Source organism: Nicotiana tomentosiformis, chromosome 8 (assembly GCF_000390325.3).
Source record: "Nicotiana tomentosiformis chromosome 8, ASM39032v3, whole genome shotgun sequence".
In the NCBI taxonomy this organism is placed as follows: Eukaryota; Viridiplantae; Streptophyta; class Magnoliopsida; order Solanales; family Solanaceae; genus Nicotiana; species Nicotiana tomentosiformis.
Genome location: NC_090819.1, coordinates 142,809,430 through 142,831,672, shown reverse-complemented (window position 1 = coordinate 142,831,672; position 22,243 = coordinate 142,809,430). Strand labels below are relative to the sequence as shown.

At 38.6% G+C, this 22,243-nt stretch overlaps 1 protein-coding gene and 1 non-coding gene across 2 annotated transcripts in view; one reads left to right on the top strand and one right to left on the bottom strand.

Moving 5' to 3' along the window:
• The first annotated feature begins 3,453 nt into the window (after nucleotides 1-3,453).
• The window catches only part of LOC138898259 (uncharacterized), a 37,915-nt gene continuing 19,125 nt past the window's right edge, over nucleotides 3,454-22,243 (top strand). Inside the window, exons 1-4 of the mRNA XM_070184314.1 lie at nucleotides 3,454-3,589; nucleotides 10,060-10,441; nucleotides 15,770-15,962; nucleotides 20,491-20,543. Coding sequence (XP_070040415.1) covers nucleotides 3,454-3,589; nucleotides 10,060-10,441; nucleotides 15,770-15,962; nucleotides 20,491-20,543 — 764 coding nt within the window. The remainder of the gene's footprint in view (nucleotides 3,590-10,059; nucleotides 10,442-15,769; nucleotides 15,963-20,490; nucleotides 20,544-22,243) is intronic.
• Nucleotides 10,571-10,677, bottom strand: LOC117277589 (small nucleolar RNA R71). The gene has a single exon (XR_004507895.1). It is a non-coding gene; the product is annotated as a small nucleolar RNA R71 (small nucleolar RNA).

Sequence of the window (22,243 nt, the reverse complement as noted above, 5' to 3'; positions counted from 1 at the left end):
AGTATTATGTATACATACCAATAAGGTTGTGGAAAGATTGTTAATTCAAATGGGTAAGGATTGGGTTAAAAATGGTAGAAATCTTCATAGGCTTTAATTGAAGATTTGAGGGTCGAGTTGGTGCCGGATTTTGGTGAAATTTGTATGGTTAGACTCGTGGTTGGATGGGCGTTCATATTCTATAACTTTTGTCGGATTCCGAGACATGGGCCCTACAGACTATTTTTGAGTTAATTTCGGATTTTATCGGGAAACTTAGTATTTCCTTATGGAATTAATTACAATAATTTGTATTGACTGATTCAAATTAATTGTGGCTAGATACGAGGCTTTCGAAGACCAATTATCGTGGAAAGGGCATAGCGGAATAAATAATTACACGAGTTTAGGTAAGTAACAATTATAAATCTGGTCGTGAGGGTATGAAACCCCGAATTTTATGTCATATAATTATTTTGGAGGTGACGCACATGCTAGGTGACAGGCGTGTGGGTGTGCACCGAAGGGATTGTGACTTGGTCTGTCCCGTGAAACTGTAAAGTTGAATAACCTGTTGTTAGCTATAATCTCTCTTTGTGTTGAAGAAATTTGACTGTAAATCATGATTAAAAATTATGCTTAGGCTATGTGATAGTACTGTTGGGACCCACAGAGGTCACGAACTGGTTGAATTATTTGCTAATTGCTATCTTGTGCCCAGTCTTGATTTTACTAGCGAATCATAGCTTAGTCTTTCTTGATATTTGTTGATGCACTATGTTATCTTTGTTTGGGCTGATCTGTGTGATTTCTGAGAGCCTGAGAGACTAGAGAGGTGAAGGACTGAGTAAGGCCGAGGGCTTGTTAGTGAGGTAAGGATATTATGGCACGTGATTTATCCGTGCAGGATATTATAGCACGTGAGTTGTCTATGCAGATTATAGCGCTTGGGCTGTAGGAGCCCCTCCGGAGTCTGTACACACCCCCAGTGAGCGCGGGTACCCATTGAGTGTGAGTGGTGAGGGCTGCGAGCCGAGTGGTTGAGCTGAGTGACTGTTGCCTGACAGGCTGTACTTGCTTTGGATTTGTTGTTGTACTTGGTTGCTATCTGTCATTGTGGTGAAATATCTGAAAGAATTTATATCCGGATTACTTGAAATTGAACTGTGTAAAATTGATTTGACTTAAACTGCTGGATTTAAAAGCATGTCTATTCTTTGCTGGGATTACTGAAAGTGAACTATAATTGTGTAGCTCGTCATTATCTTCAGTTCCTTAGTTATTTTTGTTACTTGCTGAGTTGGTTGTACTCATACTACACCCTGCACTTCGTGTGCAGATCCAAGTATTTCCGGACATAGCGGGTGTTGATCATTTCGCGCAGTTGATTTTCAGAAGATTTTGAGGTAGCTGCCGTGTTCCGCAGACCTTGTCTCTCCTTCTCTATATCCTTGTATACTGTATTTGGTCTCAAACTACTATAGACCATATTTTCTAGACTTGTACTCATATTAGATACTCATATACTCATTGACACCAGGTTTTGGGAGTGTTGTATCAGAAATTGCTAGATTTTTGGTATTGTATTAAACGTAACGCTTTTATATTTAAAGGAAATTGTGGGTTATTGATGTTGTCGGCTTTCCTAATACTGAGATAGGCGCCATCACGACAGGTTAGGATTTTTGGGTCGTGACAGTTTTCCTTTCCTAACTGCTTATCTTTATTTGAAGTATAATTATCTCTTCTGTAATTGTTCACCCTTAATTGAGGTTATGATTATATTTCTGCTACTTATTCTTATTGAATTTGTTGTATCTCTTCCCTAATTGCCACAACCTTAAAAAGAAGTTAGACATCCTATAATTTAGTTAACTTGTCCTTATTTGGAATTATTCGACTTGTGTTAGCTCTCTCCTTGTCGAACTGTATATTGTGGACCGTTGTTATATAGTATTTTATTTTTTGTTGAGTTGTTCTTATTATGACTAGCATTCTCTGTTGTGCCTACTCCTTATGAATTAGTTCCTCCGTTTCTTGAGTTCTGGAATCTCTTATTTGACTTATTTGTCTTACCCTTATATTATTGTCATTGTTACTGTTGTACTAGTTGTTATGATGCACGAGGTTTCTTCCATACAGTTGTTGTTATTATGATGCACGAGGTTTCTGCCGTGCGGTTGTTGTTATTGTGATGCACAAGGTTTCTGTCGTGCGAGTGTTATTGGGTTGCACGAGGTTTCTGCCATGCTATTGTTAATATTGATAATAACACATGTGGCATGACAAGGCGGGCTATATATATGTGGGTTGCGCATGTGGCGAGACAAGGTGAGAATATTATTATGCACGTGTGGCGAGACAAGGTGAGAATATTATTATGCACGTGTGGCGAGACAAGGCCGGCATTCACTTTACTATTGCACACGTGGCGAGACAAGGTGGGTTGTGTCACAGATTGATTTGTGATAACTTATGATGGCTTGAGGGCATTCTTGTTGTTGATATTTATGTAATGGTACACTTACTTGTGTGAGATTTATCTTGTGGAAAGTTGTGGGAAAATATTTTACGTGCTATCCATTTCTTTTCCTATACTTACTAGCTGGCATGAACTATGTTAGGACATTTGAACAAGCATACTTGTAGTTAAGCACTCTTATCGGTTAAGAGGTTTTCTTAATATTGTTGAGTATAGATGCACACCCTTGTTTACTTGCCTTCTATATGAGAATGGCTCTATTTGGCAGGTGAGTCGTCAGTGCAGTTATAAATTGGAATGAGAGCACAAGATGCTAAGTGTTAGGGTTCAGGAATTGGGACCCGTGAGTTGTGAATATTCTGAGGTTCGGTACCTCGTGGAGGATTTTGGCTAAAGACTAGGTTCTATCACGACACCCAACAGAGGGAAAATTGAGTCGTGACAAGTTGGTAACAGAGCCCTAGGTTCATAGGTGCTATGAGTCATAAGCAAGTTTAGTAGAGTCTTGCGGATCGGTACGAAGACGTCCGTACTTATCTTCGAGAGGCTACGAAACTATTAGGACAGTTTCACTTCCTTCATTCCTATTGTGCGAGTTTATTGATCTCGAAGTTTAAACTTTTATCATTCCATCCTCTCACAGATGGTGAGGACACGACTTGCAGTTACTAATGACGTTACCTCCAGAGAAGATGCCTCTAGGAGCAGAGGCAGAGGCCGACGAGGAGCACGTGCCGCAGCTAGGGCACCTACCAGAGCAGTGGTTGAGAAGCCGACAGTAGTTCCAGTTGGGGGCAGGTACCGGAGGCGCCTGCTGTTACCCCCGGACTTCAGGAGACCTTAGCACAGTTCCTGAGCATGTTTGGTACATTGGCTCAGGCGGGGTTGATTCCGGTTTCACCAGCTACTTCACAGACAGGGGGAGGAGCTCAGACTCCCGCCGCCCACACTCCAGAGCAGCGAGTTCATGTTGGTCTAGTTCCAAGGGAGTCATGGCGATACAACATGTGGTTCCAGTTCAGCCCATGGTTAGGGCAGCATCATCTGAGGAAGAACAACTTGGACTTGAGAGGTACAAGAAGTACCACCCTCCTACCTTCAGTGGATTGGCGACAGATGATGCTCAGGGTTTCCTATAGGAGTGTCACCTCATTCTTCGTACTATGGGTATTGTGGAGATGAGCGGGGCTACTTTTGTTATGTTCCAGCTTAGGGGAGCGGCTTATCAATGGTGGCGGGCATATGAGTTGGGTAGCCCGGCCGAGTCAGCTTCATTTACATGGGTTCGATTTTCAGAGATGTTCCTGAGTAAGTTTGTACCTTAGTCCCTTCGAGATGCATGGCGTGCGGAGTTTGAGCAGCTGCGTCATGGCACTATGTTAGTGTAAGAGTATGTGTTAGATTCAGTGATGTGGCCAGACATGCACCTACTTTGGTCGCTACAGTTAGAGAGCGTGTTCGTAGATTCATTGAGGGGCTCAAGCATGATATTCGGTTCAGCATGGCTCGGTAGTTAGAGTCGGATGTTTCGTTTGAGCAGGTGGTAGGGATCGCTCGCCGAGTAGAGGGCATGTGGGATCATGAGAGAGGACAGACGGGGCCATGAGAGAGAGGCCAGGCGAGGTCAGAAGAGAGAGGACAGGGAGGCTAGGAGTCCTCGTAGACCGTAAAGATATACTGGTCCTTATTTTGGAGGCAGAGTACAACATGGTAGAGGTTTTGTAGGTCAGCCAGTTCAGTTTACACTTCAGGCTTCGCACAGTGTTTCAGGTACTCATGGGTCTCAGAGTAACCATATCGCACTGTTCCCATAGCCACGTCAGTAGAGAGGTTGCTTTGAGTGTGGAGATACTAGCCACATGGTGAGATATTATCCCAGACTCTGGACAAATATGTCATAGCGGGGTATTCAGGCGAGTAGAGGGCACCTAAGAGGGGGAGGCTCGGCCTGCTGATGTGTTTTATATAGTAGGCTTGAGGCCGCTGCGCTAGATGATGTCATACAAGTATGCTTTTGATTTGTTACAGAGGGGCACCATTCGTATTTTGTTTCAATTCTGCTTATCGGGGTGAGTTCCCTAATTTGTTGCTTCATTTATGAGTGAGTTTCATGATTAGTACTCTGCTTATATGTTTACCCCTTTTAGGAGAGTCTATGAGTGGTAGACCGTGTCTATCATTTGTTTTTATTCATTATTGAGAGTTACGGGGCTAGAAGTGAATTCCTGTTGTCTATTATGGTAGGTTTTCATGTGATTCCTGAGTAATTTGGTTACTATTTGTAATTTGGATGCTCTATTGGTGTGAGAGTTCAGTAAGTGTTGTGATTTTACTAGCAAAATTGAGTTAGTCGAAGGTTTCAATTGGTATGATGTGTATTCGACTTGTGATTCAGAGTTGAGGGTAAGACCCTCGCGATTCCATGTGATTTGATATGTTTGAGTCGAGCTGCATGCCGCGGTGGAAGTTATATCAGGATGAGATCCTTGTGATTTATTCATATACTTTAATTTTTCCTTTTAAATTGATTTGTAGGATGGTACTCATAGAGAGTTGTGCCTGCCGGTCTTTCGACTTGTGATTCAGAGTTGAGGGTAAGACCCTCGCGATTCCATGTGATTTGATATGTTTGAGTCGAGCTGCATGCCGCGGTGGAAGTTATATCAGGATGAGATCCTTGTGATTTATTCATATACTTTAATTTTTCCTTTTAAATTGATTTGTAGGATGGTACTCATAGAGAGTTGTGCCTGCCGGTCTTGTTTGATATTTCTCTTATGTGTTTCTCTTTACATATTTAGTCATTTTTCGTTTTGTGCTTCTTGAGTTTTAGCTTGCGGGGTGTGTGCCTAGTGGTGTTAGTTGTGACTTGTTGATTCAGGTGTATAATTAAAAGGTCTTCATGTTTCTTGCATCATTGTCAGTGTTGTGAAGGTTTGAAACAGGGTTATAATGGATATGAGGCTAATTATCGGTGCTGGTTTTGATTACGGGCAGCTATTGTGATCAGAAATGTTATTATGGGCCTATGTGTGGCGTGTCATTTTGAGTGGTCGTACCTTGTGGGTGTAGGCATGAGTTATTGTAGCTGGTTGAGACTGATACCAGGTATGGATTTAGAATCGGGTCTTTTGGAGATGAATGAAATGTGAGAATTTTGACTCTAAGGATTATTGGTGTTGGTAAAGAGGATAAATTATAGTTGAGATGGTGTCGTCAGGCTTATGTGGATTGGGGTGACGTGGGGTCACCCGCGAGTGTATGTTGGATGTGTGCGTTCAGTGATTTGACGGCTTCGAGGCGATTCTTGGTATGTTCGAGGACGAACGTTTGTTTAAGAGGGGGAGCCGATCGTTTTGAGAATTTAAGTCACGTTCGGTGGCATAAGATCTTGAGAAGCTTCGTATTATATGTATTGACTTGTGTGAGTGGTCGAGTTCAGTTACCGGATGATTCAGAATCAAGTCGGAAGAAGAATTCTAGTTTTGGAAGCTTAAGTGGTAAGAGTTAACCGAAATTTGACTTTTGTGTAAACGACTGCGGAATGGGTTTTGGATGATTTCAACAGTTTCATATAGTAATTTTAGACTTAGGCATGCATCCGAATTTAGATTTGGAGGTCCATAGGGTGATTTGAAGCATTTCAGCGAAAGTTGGAAAAGTTAAAGTTTGGAAGGTGGAGAGATTTGACCAATAGTTGACTTGTTGATATCGGGGTCGGAATGCGATTCCGAGAGTTGGAACAGCTCCATTATTTCATTTGGGACTTGCCTGCAAAATTTGACGTCATTCCGGGTTGATTTGATATGTTTCGGCACGAGTTTTAGAAGTTGGAAGATTTAAAAATTCATAAGTTTGATTATGGTGCGATTCGTAGTTTCGATGTTGTTTGATGTGATTTGAGACATCAAACGGGTCCGTGTTAGGGTATGGAACTTGTTGGTATGCTTGGATGGGGTCTCGGGGGCCCCGGGTGTGTTTCAGACATGTTACAGATGATTTTCATAGTTTTGGTCAGGTTTGGTTCTGGTGTCTCGCACCTGCGACATCTTGGAGCGCTGGTGTAGCTCCGCTTCTATGTGAGCCTGATCGCTTCTGCGATCATAGAGGCCTGGGAGCTAGCTCGCTTCTGCGGTTGCTGGCACGCAGGTGCGAAGGTCGCTTCTGTGGTTGAGTGATCGCATCTGCGAAGGAGTTCGCTTATGCGCTCCTATTATCGCTTCTGCGGCACCGCTGGTGCGACTATAGTGTCCGCAGATGCGGACCTAGGTCTGGTAAGTCAAGTTTGCAGATGTGAACGTCTTCCCGCAAATGCAATAGCATATATGCATTTATTTGTCCGCAGATGCGGAAGTCTTGGGCAGAGAGTTTATATTCGAGGGTTTTGCCATTTTCTCCATATTTTGAGTTTTAGACCTCGGTTTTGGGAAGTTCTTTGTGGGGTTTTCAAGAAAATCGATTGGGTAAGTGTTCTTCACCTAGAATTTATTATATTCCATGATTTTATATTTATTTTTATCATTTAATTTGTGTTTTGAGTTGAGGAAAATGACGGTTTTTGAAGAATATTTTCAAAATAAAAAATCATGATTTGAGGGACGAATTAGAATCGAAATTTGATAATTTTAGTATGGTTGAACTCGTATCGGAATGGGTGTTCGGGTTTTATGATATTTGTCGGGTTCCGAGGTGCGGGCCCGGGAGTCGACTTTTGGGTTGATTTTAGATTTTGATAAAGGTTGAGGCTTTATGATCCGGAATAGTTCCTTTGAGTTTTATTTGTGCTTTAAAGATATTTTGGTTAGATTTGAGCCGTCCGGAGGCCATTTCACCGAGAAGTTCATTTTTGAGTATCGGTCTGTCTTCTTTGAGGTAAGTATCTTGCCTAACCTTGTGTGGGTGAACCTACCCCTTAGGATTTGAGTCTTCTATGCTAATTGTAGTCCGTGTACGCGAGGTGACTAGTACGTGCTCAGACTTATTTATGGAAAATTGACCTTTTAGGGTTCTTAGGTCCTTGTATTTACTGAATATGTAGTTGTTCTCATTATGATCACGTTTTTTAATTACTAGTCCACCTCTGCCTGCTTTAATTAGAATTAATTGCTTTATGATCCACTCTTGTTGCTTATTTGATCTATCGGTGCCTTAACTGAAATTGTTATCTCTTCTATTCCCATATTTTTCTTTCCTAACTGCTTATCTTTATTTGAAGTATAATTATCTTTTTGTAATTGTTCACCCTTAATTGAGGCTATGATTATCTTTCTGCTGCTTATTCTTATTAAATTTGTTGTATCTCTTCTCTAATTGCCCAACCTTAAAAAGAAGTTAGACATCCTATAATTTAGTTGACTTGTCCTTATTTGGAATTATTCGACTTGTGTTAGCTCCCTTATTTTTCGAACTGTATATTGTGGACCGTTGTTACATAGTATTTCCTTTCTTGTTGAGCTTTTCTTATTATGACTAGTATTCTCTGTTATGCCTACTCCTTGTGAATTAGTTCCTCCATTTCTTGAGTTCTGGAATCTCTGAGTTGACTTATTTGTCGTGCCCATGTATTATTGGCATTGTTACTGTTGTACTAGTTGTTGTGATGCACGCGGTTTCTGCCGTGCGATTGTTGTTATTGTGATGTACGGGGTTTCTGCCGTGCGGTTGTTGTTATTGTGATGCACGAGGTTTCTGCCGTGCGAGTGTTATTGGGTTACACAAGGTTTCTACCGTGCTATTGTTAATATTGATAATTGCATATGCGATGTGACAATGTGGGCTATATATATGTGAGTTGCGCATGTGGTGAGACAAGGTGGGAACATTATTATGCACGTGTGGCGAGACAAGGCGAGCATTCACTTTACTATTGCACACGTGGCGAGAGAAGGTGGGTTGTGTGGAATTAATTTGTGTTAACTTGTGATGGTCTGGGGGCATTCTTGTTGTTGATATTTGTGTAATGGTACACTTACCTGTGTGAGCTTTATCTTGTGGAAAGTTGTGGATAAACATTCTATGTGATGTCCATTTCTTTTCCTATACTTACTACTTGGCATGAACTATGTTAGGAAACTTGCACAAGCATACACGTAGTTAAGCACTCTTATCGGTTAAGCGGTTTTCTTGATATTGTTGAGTATAGATGCACACCCTTGTTTACTTGCCTTCTATGTGAGAATGGCTCTATTTGGCACGTGAGTCGTTAGTGCGGTAATAAATTGTAATAAGAACACAGGATGCTAAGCGTTAGGGTTCAGGAATTGGGACCCGTGAATTGTGAATATTCTGAGGTTCGGTACCTCGTGGAGATTTTTGGCTAAAACCCGGTGTGAAAGCGGTCGTTTTGTTGGGTTGTTATTTTCCTTTCATTTATTTGGGGTCGCCGGATTTAGACCGTGTTTTCGTACTTCTACTGTGTCATTATCATGGTATTCCGCTGATAGTTGTTGTTTTCCTTTCCTACTGAAATTACCGTATTATTTGCCATTTCTCGTAGCCCATATGTAGATATCATACTTTGTTGTTCCTATACTTATACTTGTTCAGGTTATTTAGTCTAGTAGGTGTCTTGACTGTACCTTGTCACTACTCCACTGAGGTTAGTCTTGATACTTGCTGGGTACCACCGTGGTGTACTCATATTGTACTTCTGCACATTTTTGTGCATATCCAGGTATTTCAAAGTCAGTTGATCATTAGCTAGTTGTGCGGATTGTTGCTGTGGAGACTCAAGGTAAAGCTGTTGCTGCGTTCGCAGGCTTCAGAGTCACCTTCTGATTTGTATTCACACTGTTTACTTTATTTCAAACAGTTGTATTTAGAAAATTGTAACAAACTCTGTAGAGCTTATGGCTTGTACTACCGGTTTTGGGAATTATAAATTTTATAGAGGTTTCTATTTCAAAAATTGTTAGATATTATTTAATTATTTTTTTTATTCGGCTAATTTTAGGCTTACCTAGTTCCTAAGACTAGGTGCCATCGCGACACCCAACAAAGGAAAAATTGGGTTGTGACAGTAATAGTACCGTTTTATTTTTATTTCTTATTATAACTACTACCAACTATTTTTATTAAATCCCTTAGTATATCTACTACAATTAGACTTTTGTCAACACTTTATTAACCAAAAAAAACAAAAATACTATAATCAATACTTTCACAGTCTCACACACTATTAACTGCCCTTATATATATTATCGTTGCAATTTTAGATACTATCATGAGTATTAACACTATTACTTTGAATAGTATTATATTTTCTTGTCATAATTTACTTGTTACGTTATTTTTATATATCTATTTTATTACACGTGGGGTATAATATTACTATTATCTATAAATAATAAAATTATTGTACTAATACCTTTTGCTTTAACACCTATTTTGTTTATAATCTTTGCAATCTTTTTTTAATTGTTGTTATTATTATTATTATTATTATTATTATTAATATTATTATTTTTGTTTATTGCTATTATTACTTTAGGAACTAATTTTCTTTACTTTATGTATTTCTTATTGTTTATGACCCGCTCTTCTACAAAAGAGTTGGCAAGCTATGATCCTGAAATTGAAAGATCTCTTCGATTGCGCAGGTAAGGAAGGACAAACGTCTTCTCAAACAACAACTTGTGAAGGAATGGATAATCAGGAAGTAGAAAATATCAACCCACACGAAGTGCCACCATCAGTCCAAATAGAGGATAAGTTTGATGAAGTGGCCCCAAGGTTAGCAAACAGAATCCTAAGGGATTATGCTAGACCAAACCACTTCAACTGTGAATTTAGTATTAGGAAGCCCCCAGTGGCAACCAACAACTTTGAGATCAGGACCGACTTGATTCAAACGATCCAACAATCTTGTATCTTTTTTCATGGAGATTCAAGTGAAGATCCACATTGTCATTTAATTGATTTTCTGGAACTAGTTGAAACTGCTAAGTATAATGGAGTATCCCCTGAAGCAATCAAGTTAAGGTTATTTTCTATTTTTTTAAAAGAAGATGCTAAGACTTGGTTGTGAAGTTTGCCTCAAGGATCAATTACCACATGGGACCAAATGACTCAGAAATTTTTAAATAAATACTTCTCCCTGCTAAAACCACAAAGTTAAGACAAGACATATCTAATTTCTTGCAGACTGACACAGAGTCAATTTATCAAGTTTGGGAAAGGTTAAAGGCACTGTTAAGAAATTGTCCACACCACGACATTTATGAACATATGCAGTTGTATATTTTTTATCACGGGCTAAAACCCTTTTCCATAAATGTGATAGATGCAGCTGTAGGGGGTTCTGTAATGAAAAAACCACAGAGGAAGCATAGCAATTGTTGAACAAAAATTTTGAGAATGCCATCCAATGGACATTTGAGCATGTAATTATCAAGAAGGCTACTACAGTAAATCAGGCAGATACTTTAAATACACTAACACGACAGATTATTTCTTTGGCACACAAGTTTGAATCTTTTCAGGTGAATACACAACAACCAAACCAGTCTGAAATTGTAATATGTGTGGAGGAAATCATCTATACCATGAATGCCAAGCAATCCATCAAAATGATGAACAAGTCCATGTTATCGGCTACAAATCTTACCCTTTTGGAAGTCCAATGGCACATAAACATCCATAATTTCAATGGAGCAATCCAGATGGTGCCGAGAACTCTCAAAACTTTCAGAAGTAACCTGTACAGGGTCCACCCGGATATCAGAATCAAAACCGAGGGCAATTGAATTTTAAATCTTATCAGTAAGCAGCCCTATATCAACAAAGGCCTCAACAAGCACATCCAAGTGTTGATGACCTTATGTACAAGTACATTAAGGCCACTGATGAAAAGATGGAGAGTCAGAATTCATCCCTTAAAAATTTAGAAATTCAGTTGAGCCAACTGGCAACTCTTGTGTCAGAAAAGATTCAAGATCCCTTACCAAGTAATACAGAAAAAAAAATCTAAAAGAGCACCTTAAGGCCATCACCTTACGGTCAGGTAAGGAGCTAGATAAACCCTATGCAGTCCTATCAGGACAACGGGTAGACAAGGGTAAGAATTTTGAAACACCCTCTGAAACATCAGAAGAGAAAGAAGTCAAGAAAAAAGAAGAAAAAAATATTAAAAAATTGACTCCTCTCCCCGTGACAATTCCATTTCCACAAAAAATGAAAAGAGAAAAGCTTGACAGCCAATTTGCAAAATTTTTGGAGATTTTAAAACAAATTCACAATAATATTCCTTTCACTGATGCTTTGTTACAAATGTCTTCATATGCCAAATTTTAAAAGGAAATTTTGTCAAGTAAAAGAAAATTAGAAGAAGTTTATGAGGTAATGCTTAAAGAAAAATGCAGTGCTATACTTAAAAATAAGCTACCACAAAAACTTGGTGATCCAGGCAGTTTTACAATTCCATGCACTTTGGGAGGAGTATATTTTGAAATAGCACTTTGTGATTTTGGAGCTTAAATAAATTTGATGCCATTTTCTATCTTTAAAAAGTTAGATCTTGGTGAAATTAAAGACACAAGTGTTTCTCTTCAATTTGCAGATCAAAGTACTAAGAAACCTAAGGGAATAATTAAAAAAATACTCGTAAGAGTAGTGTCACGACCCCAAATTCCCTCCGTAGGATGTCGTGATGGCACCTAGTCTCTAAGACTAGGTAAGCCTATCAATGCGAAATAATAATAAATATATGAAATAAATAAACTACAATTCAAATAATTTCAACTCCCATAACCCGGTAGAAATAAGTCACAAGCTTCTAAGAATTTATTCTTAATGTCTCTATATGTCAAGGTCTAGATAAAATATAAGGAAGCAACATAAAATGATAGAAGGGGACTCCAGAGTCTGCGGACGCTGGCAGATATACCTCGAAGTCTCTGTGCGCAGGTAACTCAATGACGTCTAGGCTGGTAAAATGTACTTGGATCTGCACAAAAAGATGTGCAGAAGCGTAGTATGAGTACACCACAGCGGTACCCAGTAAGTGCTAAGCCTAACCTCGGTAGAATAGTGACGAGGTCAGGTGAGGCCCTACTGGAATATAATAATGGCATGTTAAAATATTTATCAATGTAGTAAAATAAAATGACATTGAAAATGAATCAAATAATATGTCACATTTAATGACACCAAATAATTACAAATAATATCTCGTGGAAATCAAAACAGAATTTCCTTCAACTTTATGAAAATCACAATAATAATCAAAGGCAACTACGGCCATAAATCAATATCAACAAGGGCATTCCCGAGGTACCGCCTCGTAGTCCCAAATCATAAATAAATTCACAATATCTCATTTCCTTATATCACCGCGGGAGCCTTCACAATTTATTTAAAGAAAACATTTTCCCGAAATAACATCCCGCGTTTTAGCCACCCTTATCACACCGCATGACTTCTAGTAGTTCCCCTACTAGCCACGCGTATCAAGCCACCCTTATCTCACCGCATGCGTTTCAACACCCAGACCTTATACCACAACATGCTTATCAATATCACAATATATCACAATTTGCACCTCAAGTGCTCAAATAATTTAACTTGCCAAAATAATTCAACAACAATATTTTTCCACAATAAAGAGCTCACGGCTCATGCCAAAATAAATCATCAATAATAGTTTGCCACAATAAAGAGCTCACGGCTCATGCCAAAATAAATCATCAATAATAGTTTTCCATAATAAAGAGCTCACAGCTCATGTCAAAATAATTCATCAATAATATTCTTCCACAATAAAGAGCTCACGGCTCCCTCACAATGAGTATAAAAATATTCAGGAGTAAATAATTTAGAAAAATAATATTTCAAAATCTTTACTACGTTGCTTCAATATCAAGTTTAAAAATGTCAAATACTTCATATTAATAATATTTAATTTAAAGAAAATCAACCTTCAAATAATGCACAGAATAAAAGAAACCAAGTTTCAACTAAACAGGTAAAACAATTAGTAAGAAAAGATCAAACAAATTTGAAGTATATATCTCACATCAATGATGAAGAATATAACAAGATAAAATAATTTAATAAATGCGCAACAGTGATCTACACAATTTAAAAATATAATCTTTCGCAAATTAACCCGTGTACACACTCGTCACCTCGTGTACACGACTTTCAACACATTTCAATAATCACATCAATACCAATTCTAGGGGAAATTTCTCCCACACAAGGTTAGACAAGTCACTTACCTCGACTTGCTCTAATTTAATCAAGTATTATGCTTTTTCCTCGATTTTCTGACTCCGATCGACTCGTATCTAGTCATAATTAATTCGATACAGTCAACAAAAATTATAGTAATCAATTTCATAAGAAAATATTAAATTTTCATTAAAAATCCGAAATTAGCTCAAATTTTGCCCGTGGGGCCCACATCTTGGAATCCGGCAAAACTTATAAAATTTGATAACCCATTCAATTACGAGTCCACCCATACCAATTTTACCAAAATCCGATAACAACTAGACCTCCAAATCTTAAATTTTTGTTTTTGGAAGATTTTGCAAAAATCTTGATTTTTCTTCCATAAATTCACGGATTCATGATGTAAATGAGTATGGAATCATGAAATATAATCAATATAGGATAAGGAACACTTACCCCAATGTTTTCCCGTGAAAATCGCCCAAAATCCGTGCTCCAAAAATCCAAAACGAAATGAATGAAATGAGCAGTTTTGGTCCTTAAGTTTCTGCCAATCCGTCACTAAAAGTCCATTTTTCGTCACTAAAAGTCTACTAGAAACAACTCTACCAGTCTTACTTCAATTGATCATAACTTTATGTACAAATGTCAAAATGATAAATGGTTTAACTTTCTGATAACTAAAATCCACCGACTACAACTTTCGTGTTTTGCAATTATTCTGATTTCATATGCATTGCGAGATATATGCTTCCAAAGTCGGCTGCATGCATCAGAATTTCTGGCAAAATTTCTGGCGAAACTGCTCTACCAGCCTTCATTCAATCCATCATAGCGTTCTGTACAAATGTCCAAATAATGCATAGTTTAATTTTCTGGAACCTATAATCATACGACTACAACTTTCATGTTTTGCACAGTTTCTTATTCCTTATGAATTGCGAGATATAAGCTTCCAAAGTCAGCTCTGTGATTGCACCGGTTGCTGTCCAAAAACAGCTTCTGCAGCAGAAAATTCCAGCAGGTCCTTTTTGTCCGAAATTCATCCTGTTAACCTTCTGAAATCCACCCGAGACCCTCGGGACCTTAACCAATTATTCCAACATGTCCCAAAATACCATACGAACTTAGTCGAGGCTTCAAACTACATCAAACAACATCAAAACGATGAATCGCACCTCAAATCAAAATCAATGAACTTTGAACTTTCAAATTCTATATCTTGTGTCGAAACACATCAAATCAATTCGGAATGACTTCAAAATTTTCACACAAGTCATAAATGACATAACTGAGCTATGAAAATTTTCAGAATCGGATTTAGACCCCGATATCAAAAAGTCAACCCCTCGGTCAAACTTCCCAAAAATTCAACTGCATTTCAAGCCTAATTCTACTACGGACTTCCAAATAAAATTCCGATCACGCTCCTAAGTCCAAAATCACCATACGGAGTTGTTGGAATCATCAAAATTCTATTCCGGGGCCGTCTGCACATAATTTGACATCCGGTCACTATTTGAACTTAAACTATTAATTTTTCATCAAAATTCCATATCTCGGGTTAGGGACGTCGGAATTTTATTCCGGGCATACGCCTAAGTCCCAAATCATGATACAAACCTACCAAATATATCAAAACACTGATCCGAGTCTGTTTGCTCAAAATGTTGACCAAAGTCAACTTAGTTGAGTTTTAAAGCTCTAATTCACATTTTAATTCATTTTTCACCTTAAATTTTCCGAAAAAGTTTTACGGACTGCACACGCAAGTCGAGTAATGATAAATAGTGCTTTTCGAGGTCTTAGAACACATAATTAATTATTAAATTTAAAGATGATATTTTGGGTCATCACAAGTAGATAAGTTTGTTTTCCCTATAGATTTTATAGTGCTTGAAATGAAAAAATGTCATGATGAACCAATAATTTTGGGTAGACCATTTCTTGCTACAAGAAAAGCAATTATAGATGTTTATCAAGGACAACTAATTTTGAGAGTTGATGAAGAAAGAGTCATCTTTGATATGCAAAAGATACAAAGATATTTAGGAGATAAAACATCATCTTCATGTTTTTCAAATGACATGATTAGTTATCTTATAGATGAATTCAAAGATGATCAATTAATTCTAGATTCAAGGAAAGATGCTTGATCAAATCAAGCACCACACGGGACGATGATCCTACCATTAGAAGAGAAGATGGAATATTGGACAAAGATTCTGAGGAAGAAGAGATGAAATCCGAAGAAGTTCAATCGAAAATTGAACTCAAAACTCTCCCTTCTCATTTGAAATATGTTTATCTTGCGCAAGAATTATTTATAGTAATTATTTCATCTTTTCTTACTACGGAACAAGAAAATAGTTTGATTAAAGTGTTGAAAGCACACCAAGGAGCCTTGGGGTGGACTGTTGACGAGCGCAAATGTAACGGCTCGGCCGGTGGTTTTGAGAATTTTAGTCCCGTTTGGCGGCATAAGGTCTTGAGAAGCTTCATATTATGTGTATTGACTTGCGGGCGTGGTCGAGTTCAATTACCGGATGATTCGAAGTCAAATTAGAAGAAGGATTCTAGTTTTGGAAGCTTAAGCGGTAAAAGTTGACCGGAATTTGACTTTTGTGTAAATGGATCCGGAATGGGTTTTGGATGATTTTAATAGCTTTGTATGCTGATTTTGGACTTAGGCGTGCGTACGGATTTTAATTTGGATTTGGAGGTCCGTAGGGTGAATTGAAGCATTTCGGCGAAAGTTGAAAAAGTTAAAGTTTGGAAGGTGGAGAGGTTTGACTAATAGTTGACTTTGGTGATATCGGGGTCAAAATACAATTCCGAGAGTTGGAACAACTCCGTTATATCATTTGGGACTTCCCTGCAAAATTTGACGTCATTTCGGGTTGATTTGATAGGTTTTGGCACGAGTTTTAGAAGTTGGAAGATTTGAAAGTTCATAAGTTCGATTCTTGGTGCGATTTGTAGTTTCGACATTGTTAGATGTGATTTGAGACCTCGAGCGAGTCCGTGTTAGGTTATGGGACTTGTTTGTATGTTTAGACGGGGTCGCGGGGGTCTCAGGTGAGTTTCGGATGGGCTTCAGGCCATTCCCTTCTATTTTTGGATTGCTCTTTTCTGCCATCTGGTTTCCTTCATCGCGTTCGCGTAGTGTTATATTAGAGGATGAAATATTTCTTCTTCTTGTTCGCATTCATCCTCTCGCGTTAGCGAAGTTCTGCCTTTCCCTTCTCCGCGTTCGCGTACCTTCACTCGCGTTCGCGAAGGGTCCTCTCGGCAGCCTCATTTTTCTTCTTTGAGAACGCGAACCTTCCTCCGCGTTCACGATGCTCTCTCTTCTGGGCAGAATATAAGATCTTCAAATCGAGGGTTAGGCCATATTTATCATATCTTGACTTGTAGAACTCAGTTTTGAGCGATTCTTTGTGGGTATTTCAAGCAAATCGATTGGGTAAGTGTTCTTCACCTAGAATTTATTATATTCCATGATTTTATCTTCATTTTTATCATTTAATTTATATTTTGAGTTGAGGAAAATGGTGTTTTTGAAAAAAATTATCAAAATGAAAAATGATGATTTGAGGGACGAATTAGTATCGGAATTTGATAATTTTAGTATGGTTGAACTCGAATCGGAATGGGTGTTCGGGTTTTGTGAGATTTGTCGGCTTCCAAGGTGCAGGCCTGGGGGTCGACTTTAGTGCTAATTTTTAGATTTTGATAAAGATTGAGGCTTTATGATCCGGAATAGTTTCTTATGAGTTTTATTTGTGCTTTGAAGTTATTTTGGATGGATTTGAGCCTTCCGGAGACCATTTCACCCGAGAAGTTCATTTTTGAGTATCGATCTATCTTCTTTGAGGTAAGTATCATGCCTAACTTCATGTGGGGGAACTACCCCTTAGGATTTGAGTCTTCTATTCTAATTGTAGTCAGTGTACGCGAGGTGACGAGTACGTGCTCAGACTTATTTGTGAAAAATTGATCGTTTAGGGTTCTTCGATCTTTGTATTCACTGAATATGCAGTTGTTCTTGTTATGATTACATTTCTTAATTACTAGTTTCACCTCTACCTTCTTTAATTAGAATTAATTACTTCATGATCCACTCTTATTGCTTATGTGATTCATATGTGCCTTAACTGAAATTGTTACATTTCTAGTGCCATGTTATCCTTTCCCTAACTGCTTATCTTTATTTGAAATTATTACTATCTCTTCTATAACTGTTTAGCCTTAATTGAGGTTATGGTTATCTTTTCGCTGCTTCTTCTTAGCTGAATTTGTTGTATCTCTTTCCTAATTGTCCAACATTAAAAGAAGTTAGATATCCTATAAATTAGTTGACTTGTCCTTATTTGGAATTATTCGACTTGTGTTAGCTCCCTCGTTGTCGAACTGTATATTGTGGACCGTTGTTACATAGTATTTCCTTTCTTGTTGAGCTGTTCTTATTATGACTAGCATTCCCGATTGTGGCTACTCCTTGTGAATTAGTTCCTCCGTTTCTTTAAGTTCTGACGAGACAAGGTGGGAACATTTTTATGCACGTGTGGCGAGACAAGGCGGACATTTACTTTATTATTGCACACGTGGCGAGACAAGGTGGGATGTGTTAGGGATTGATTTGTAATGACTTGTGATGGCCTGGGGGCATTCTTGTTGTTTATATTTGTGTAGTGGTACACTTACCTGTGTGAGCTTTATCTTGTGGAAAGTTATGGGAAAACATTATACGTGCTGTCCATTTCTTTTTTTATACTTACTAGCTGGCATGAACTATGTTAGAACACTTGTACAAACATACACGTAGTTGAGCTCTCTTATCGGTTAAGAAGTTTTCTTGATATTGTTTAGTATAGATGCATACCCTTGTTTATTTGCCTTCTATGTGAGAATGGCTCTATTGGCAGTCGTCAGTGCGGTTATGAAGTGTAATGAGGGAACAAGATGCCAAATGTTAGGGTTCAGATATTGGGACTCGCGAGTTGTGAATAGTCTGAGGTTCGGTACCTCGTGGAAGTTATTGGCTAAAACCTGGTGTGAAAGTGGTCGTTTTGTTGAGTTGTTATTTGCCTTTCATTTATTTGTGATCACCGGATTTAGACTGTGTATCCGTACGTATATTGTGTCATTATTATGGTATTTCGTTGTTAGTCGTTGTTTTCCCTTCTTATTGTAATTACCGTATTATTTGTCATTATGTGTAGTCATTTCCTAGATATCATACTCTGTTGTCTCTACCCTTATACTTATTCATGTTATTTATTCCAGTAGGTGTCTTGACTGTTCCTTGTCACTACTCCACCGAGGTTAGTCTTGATACTTGTTGGGTACCGCTGTGGTTTACTCATACTATACTTCTGCATATTTTTTATGCAGATCTAGGTATTTCGAAGTTAGTTGATCATTAGCTAGCTGCGTGGATTGTTGTTGTGGAAACTCAAGGTAAACCTGCTATTGCGTTCGCAGGCTTCAGAGTCACCTTCTTATTTTGTATGCACATTGTTTACCTTATTTCCAAACAGTTGTATTTAGAAATTTTTAGCAAAACTTTGTAGAGCTTATGCCATGTACTACCAGTTTTGGGAATTGTAAATTTTCTAGAGATTTCTATTTCAAAAATTGTTAGATGTTATTTAATTATTGTTGTTATTCAGTAAATGTTAGGCTTACCTATGTTACACCCTATATTTTCGTACATAAAACTGCATCGTGAGCAAACTAATATAGGACCCAAAAATGAGATCATCTTTGAAAATATATAAAGCAAGTTAATCTTGTTACCTCGGAAGTTACAAATATTGAAGATCACGAACAACAAGTACAAAGAGGGTTGGAAGGTTCAAAAGCTAAAGGAATTGAAGAAAATAATATTTTGACGAAAGCCGACAAGTTGGGAACGTTATAGCATGTACTTTTGGAGTGAGACCAGGGTGCTTAACATGATAAGGAGGTTATGTTCCAGCGCATTAAACCGTTTATCAATACGATATCAGAGTAGAGAGATATAGGGGGTTTTGCGAGACTGCGCAGACTGTCACCTACTTGCTTAAACGAAAATCCAAAACTGGGCCAGTTCGGGTCGTTCAAAGAGGCTTTTTAAAGGCCTATCACCTTCATATATTAGGATGATAATAGGGCAAAATAACCAGACTTAATCTCTGCAAAAATCCTCCCAAAAATTTCTCACAAACCCCAATTGATTTTCTCTCCCTTTTAAGTTCTAATTGGAGGTAAAGACTAGAGTTTGAAGAACCAAGATAGGAGTTGAGTTATCCAACAAATAAAGTAAGTTTACTACTCTCTTTAATCCATTATTTACTTATGTATATGCATAGTAAGTCATTCTATATTTGTAATAACTCACGGGACGGTGATCGGAAGCCTTGAGTTCGCGTTATTCACTTGTAGCAGACTGTTTGGTGGATTGTTTTGTGGACTGTTTGGTGTTGCTGTTGGGCTGCATGATTTATTATTGTTTTGTGGAGTTTTTGAGGAGGAAGGGTCTGGATAAACACCACATAAATGCAGGATATTGGGTTGGTCGTTCGTTGTAACATTTTTTGGTTGTTGACATTACTACGGTGGTCATTTTGTGTATGAAGAGATTGGGGTGTGTTGGGCTGTTTTATAGTATTGTGTGGTGTACATAAGGTTGAAAAATAATGTATATATGTTTTTATTGTTGTTTTTGGTGTTGTTGGTGTTATCTTGAATTTGGAAGAAGTAAGGATTATAGGGGAGATGCTGTCCGTTTTAATACAAAATAAGCATGTCATTCGTTGTGCGATAGTTGTACCTTTCATAACTTAATGATAGTGTTATTATCGTTTTTGTAGATTAAGGTGAGAAGAGGCGAGTTCAACTTGGTGATTGAAAAGATTATGATAAGGTATGTTAAGGCTAAGCCCTTCATTCATTTTGGCATGATCTCGTAGCTACATGTGTTAATAATGAGACATAAAGAGAAGTTCGTATTCATGAATTTATTCAGTATATATATATATAGTATTACAGTATTTTCACCACCATCAAGCTATAATCGATGGGCAGGCCCCTATTGGGAAACCTCTGATCATATAGTAAGTTATATAGACCAAGCCTACTGTGGGAGAGTGCCTATGAGCGAGCCCAGAATGGCCGAGATACAGAGGCTAGTATGGCTGAGCGCCTATGAGCGAGCCTACTACGGCCGAGCAGTTACACATACCGAGTCTTATAGGGTCGGACATTTATTTTACTTACTATATTGAAGGAGTTGAGTCAGTATCAGCAGGTAAGTATATCTCCAGATCGTCTTTGGCTCCCAGTTACTTCCAGTTATTATATTATCAGTTCAGTTTCAGTTTTTAGTTATGTTATTGCCTTACATACTTTGTACATTATTTTGTACTGACACCCTTTTTATGGGGACGTTGCATTTCATGTATGCAGGTTCAGATAGACAGACGGGTAGACCTCCTCAGTAGGTGTTTCCAGAGTTCAGGCTGATCGGTAAGCTCCACGTCCTTCGGAGTTATCGGGTCTAGGTTTTCGTGTATATCTTCTGTATATATGTATATATGTTATGGGTAGGTCGGGGCCTTGTTCTGATCGCAATATATCCATTAGTAGAGGCTTGTAGACATATCCTATTGCTTAGTACAGTATGTTGGGCTTGTAGGCCTGGTATGTATATTTTGGTGGTTTGTTAGTTGTAGTAGTTATGACTGCCTTGTCAACCCAACTTTATATTGATGTTTAGTCAGCACTAGTTTCCATTCAGTTTGATGTTTTGCTTCGCAAATTGTCTTGCAAGGTGGACCCATGGCCAAATTATGACATTATATGTTCAGAGTCCCTTAGTCGCAATTTGGTACGCTAGGTTAGGTCAGGCACTGGGTGCCGGTCTCGCTCCCAGGTTCGGGGCGTGACAAACTTGGTATCAGAGCAGTTCTGTCCTAGGGAGTCTACAAGTCGTGTTTAGTAAGGTCTTGTTTATAGATGTATTATGCACCACATTATATAAGCAGGGAACTACATGGCATTTAGGAGTTGGTCACCCTTCTTTCAAATCTAAATCGTGTTGTAGAACTGAGTTATAGGAAATTTGAGTTAAACTTACATGTTGGGGTTTGCATACACAGATTACGGTGACTAGGAAGACTACTACTAGCCAGAGGGGAGATACAACAACAGGTGAGGGGACCAGCAGGGTGCCCTAGTTAGATGGGTCCCAGTTTGAGGCCCAAGGCGAGACCCCTACTCAGTCACTACCGGCTCCTCCACCACCTGACGAGATTCCTAAGGATACTGCACATCCAGTTCCCCTTCCACTTCCACCAGATCAGGACTTGAGGAGTGCGGTGCATTTGTTGACACAATTGGTAGCTACCGAGCAACAAGCTAGGGCATCAGCTAGTGCAGAATCTTATGAGGGGTCTAGGAGTTCAAGGGTCCGAGAGTTTATTCCTTTGAGTCCCCTAGAGTTTACGAGAACAGATCAGAGGGAGGACCCACCGAATTTCATAGATCAGCTTCACAGGATCTTTCGAGTTATGCATGGCAGAGAGAAATAGGCAGTTGAGCTAGCAGCTTTTTGACTCCGAGATA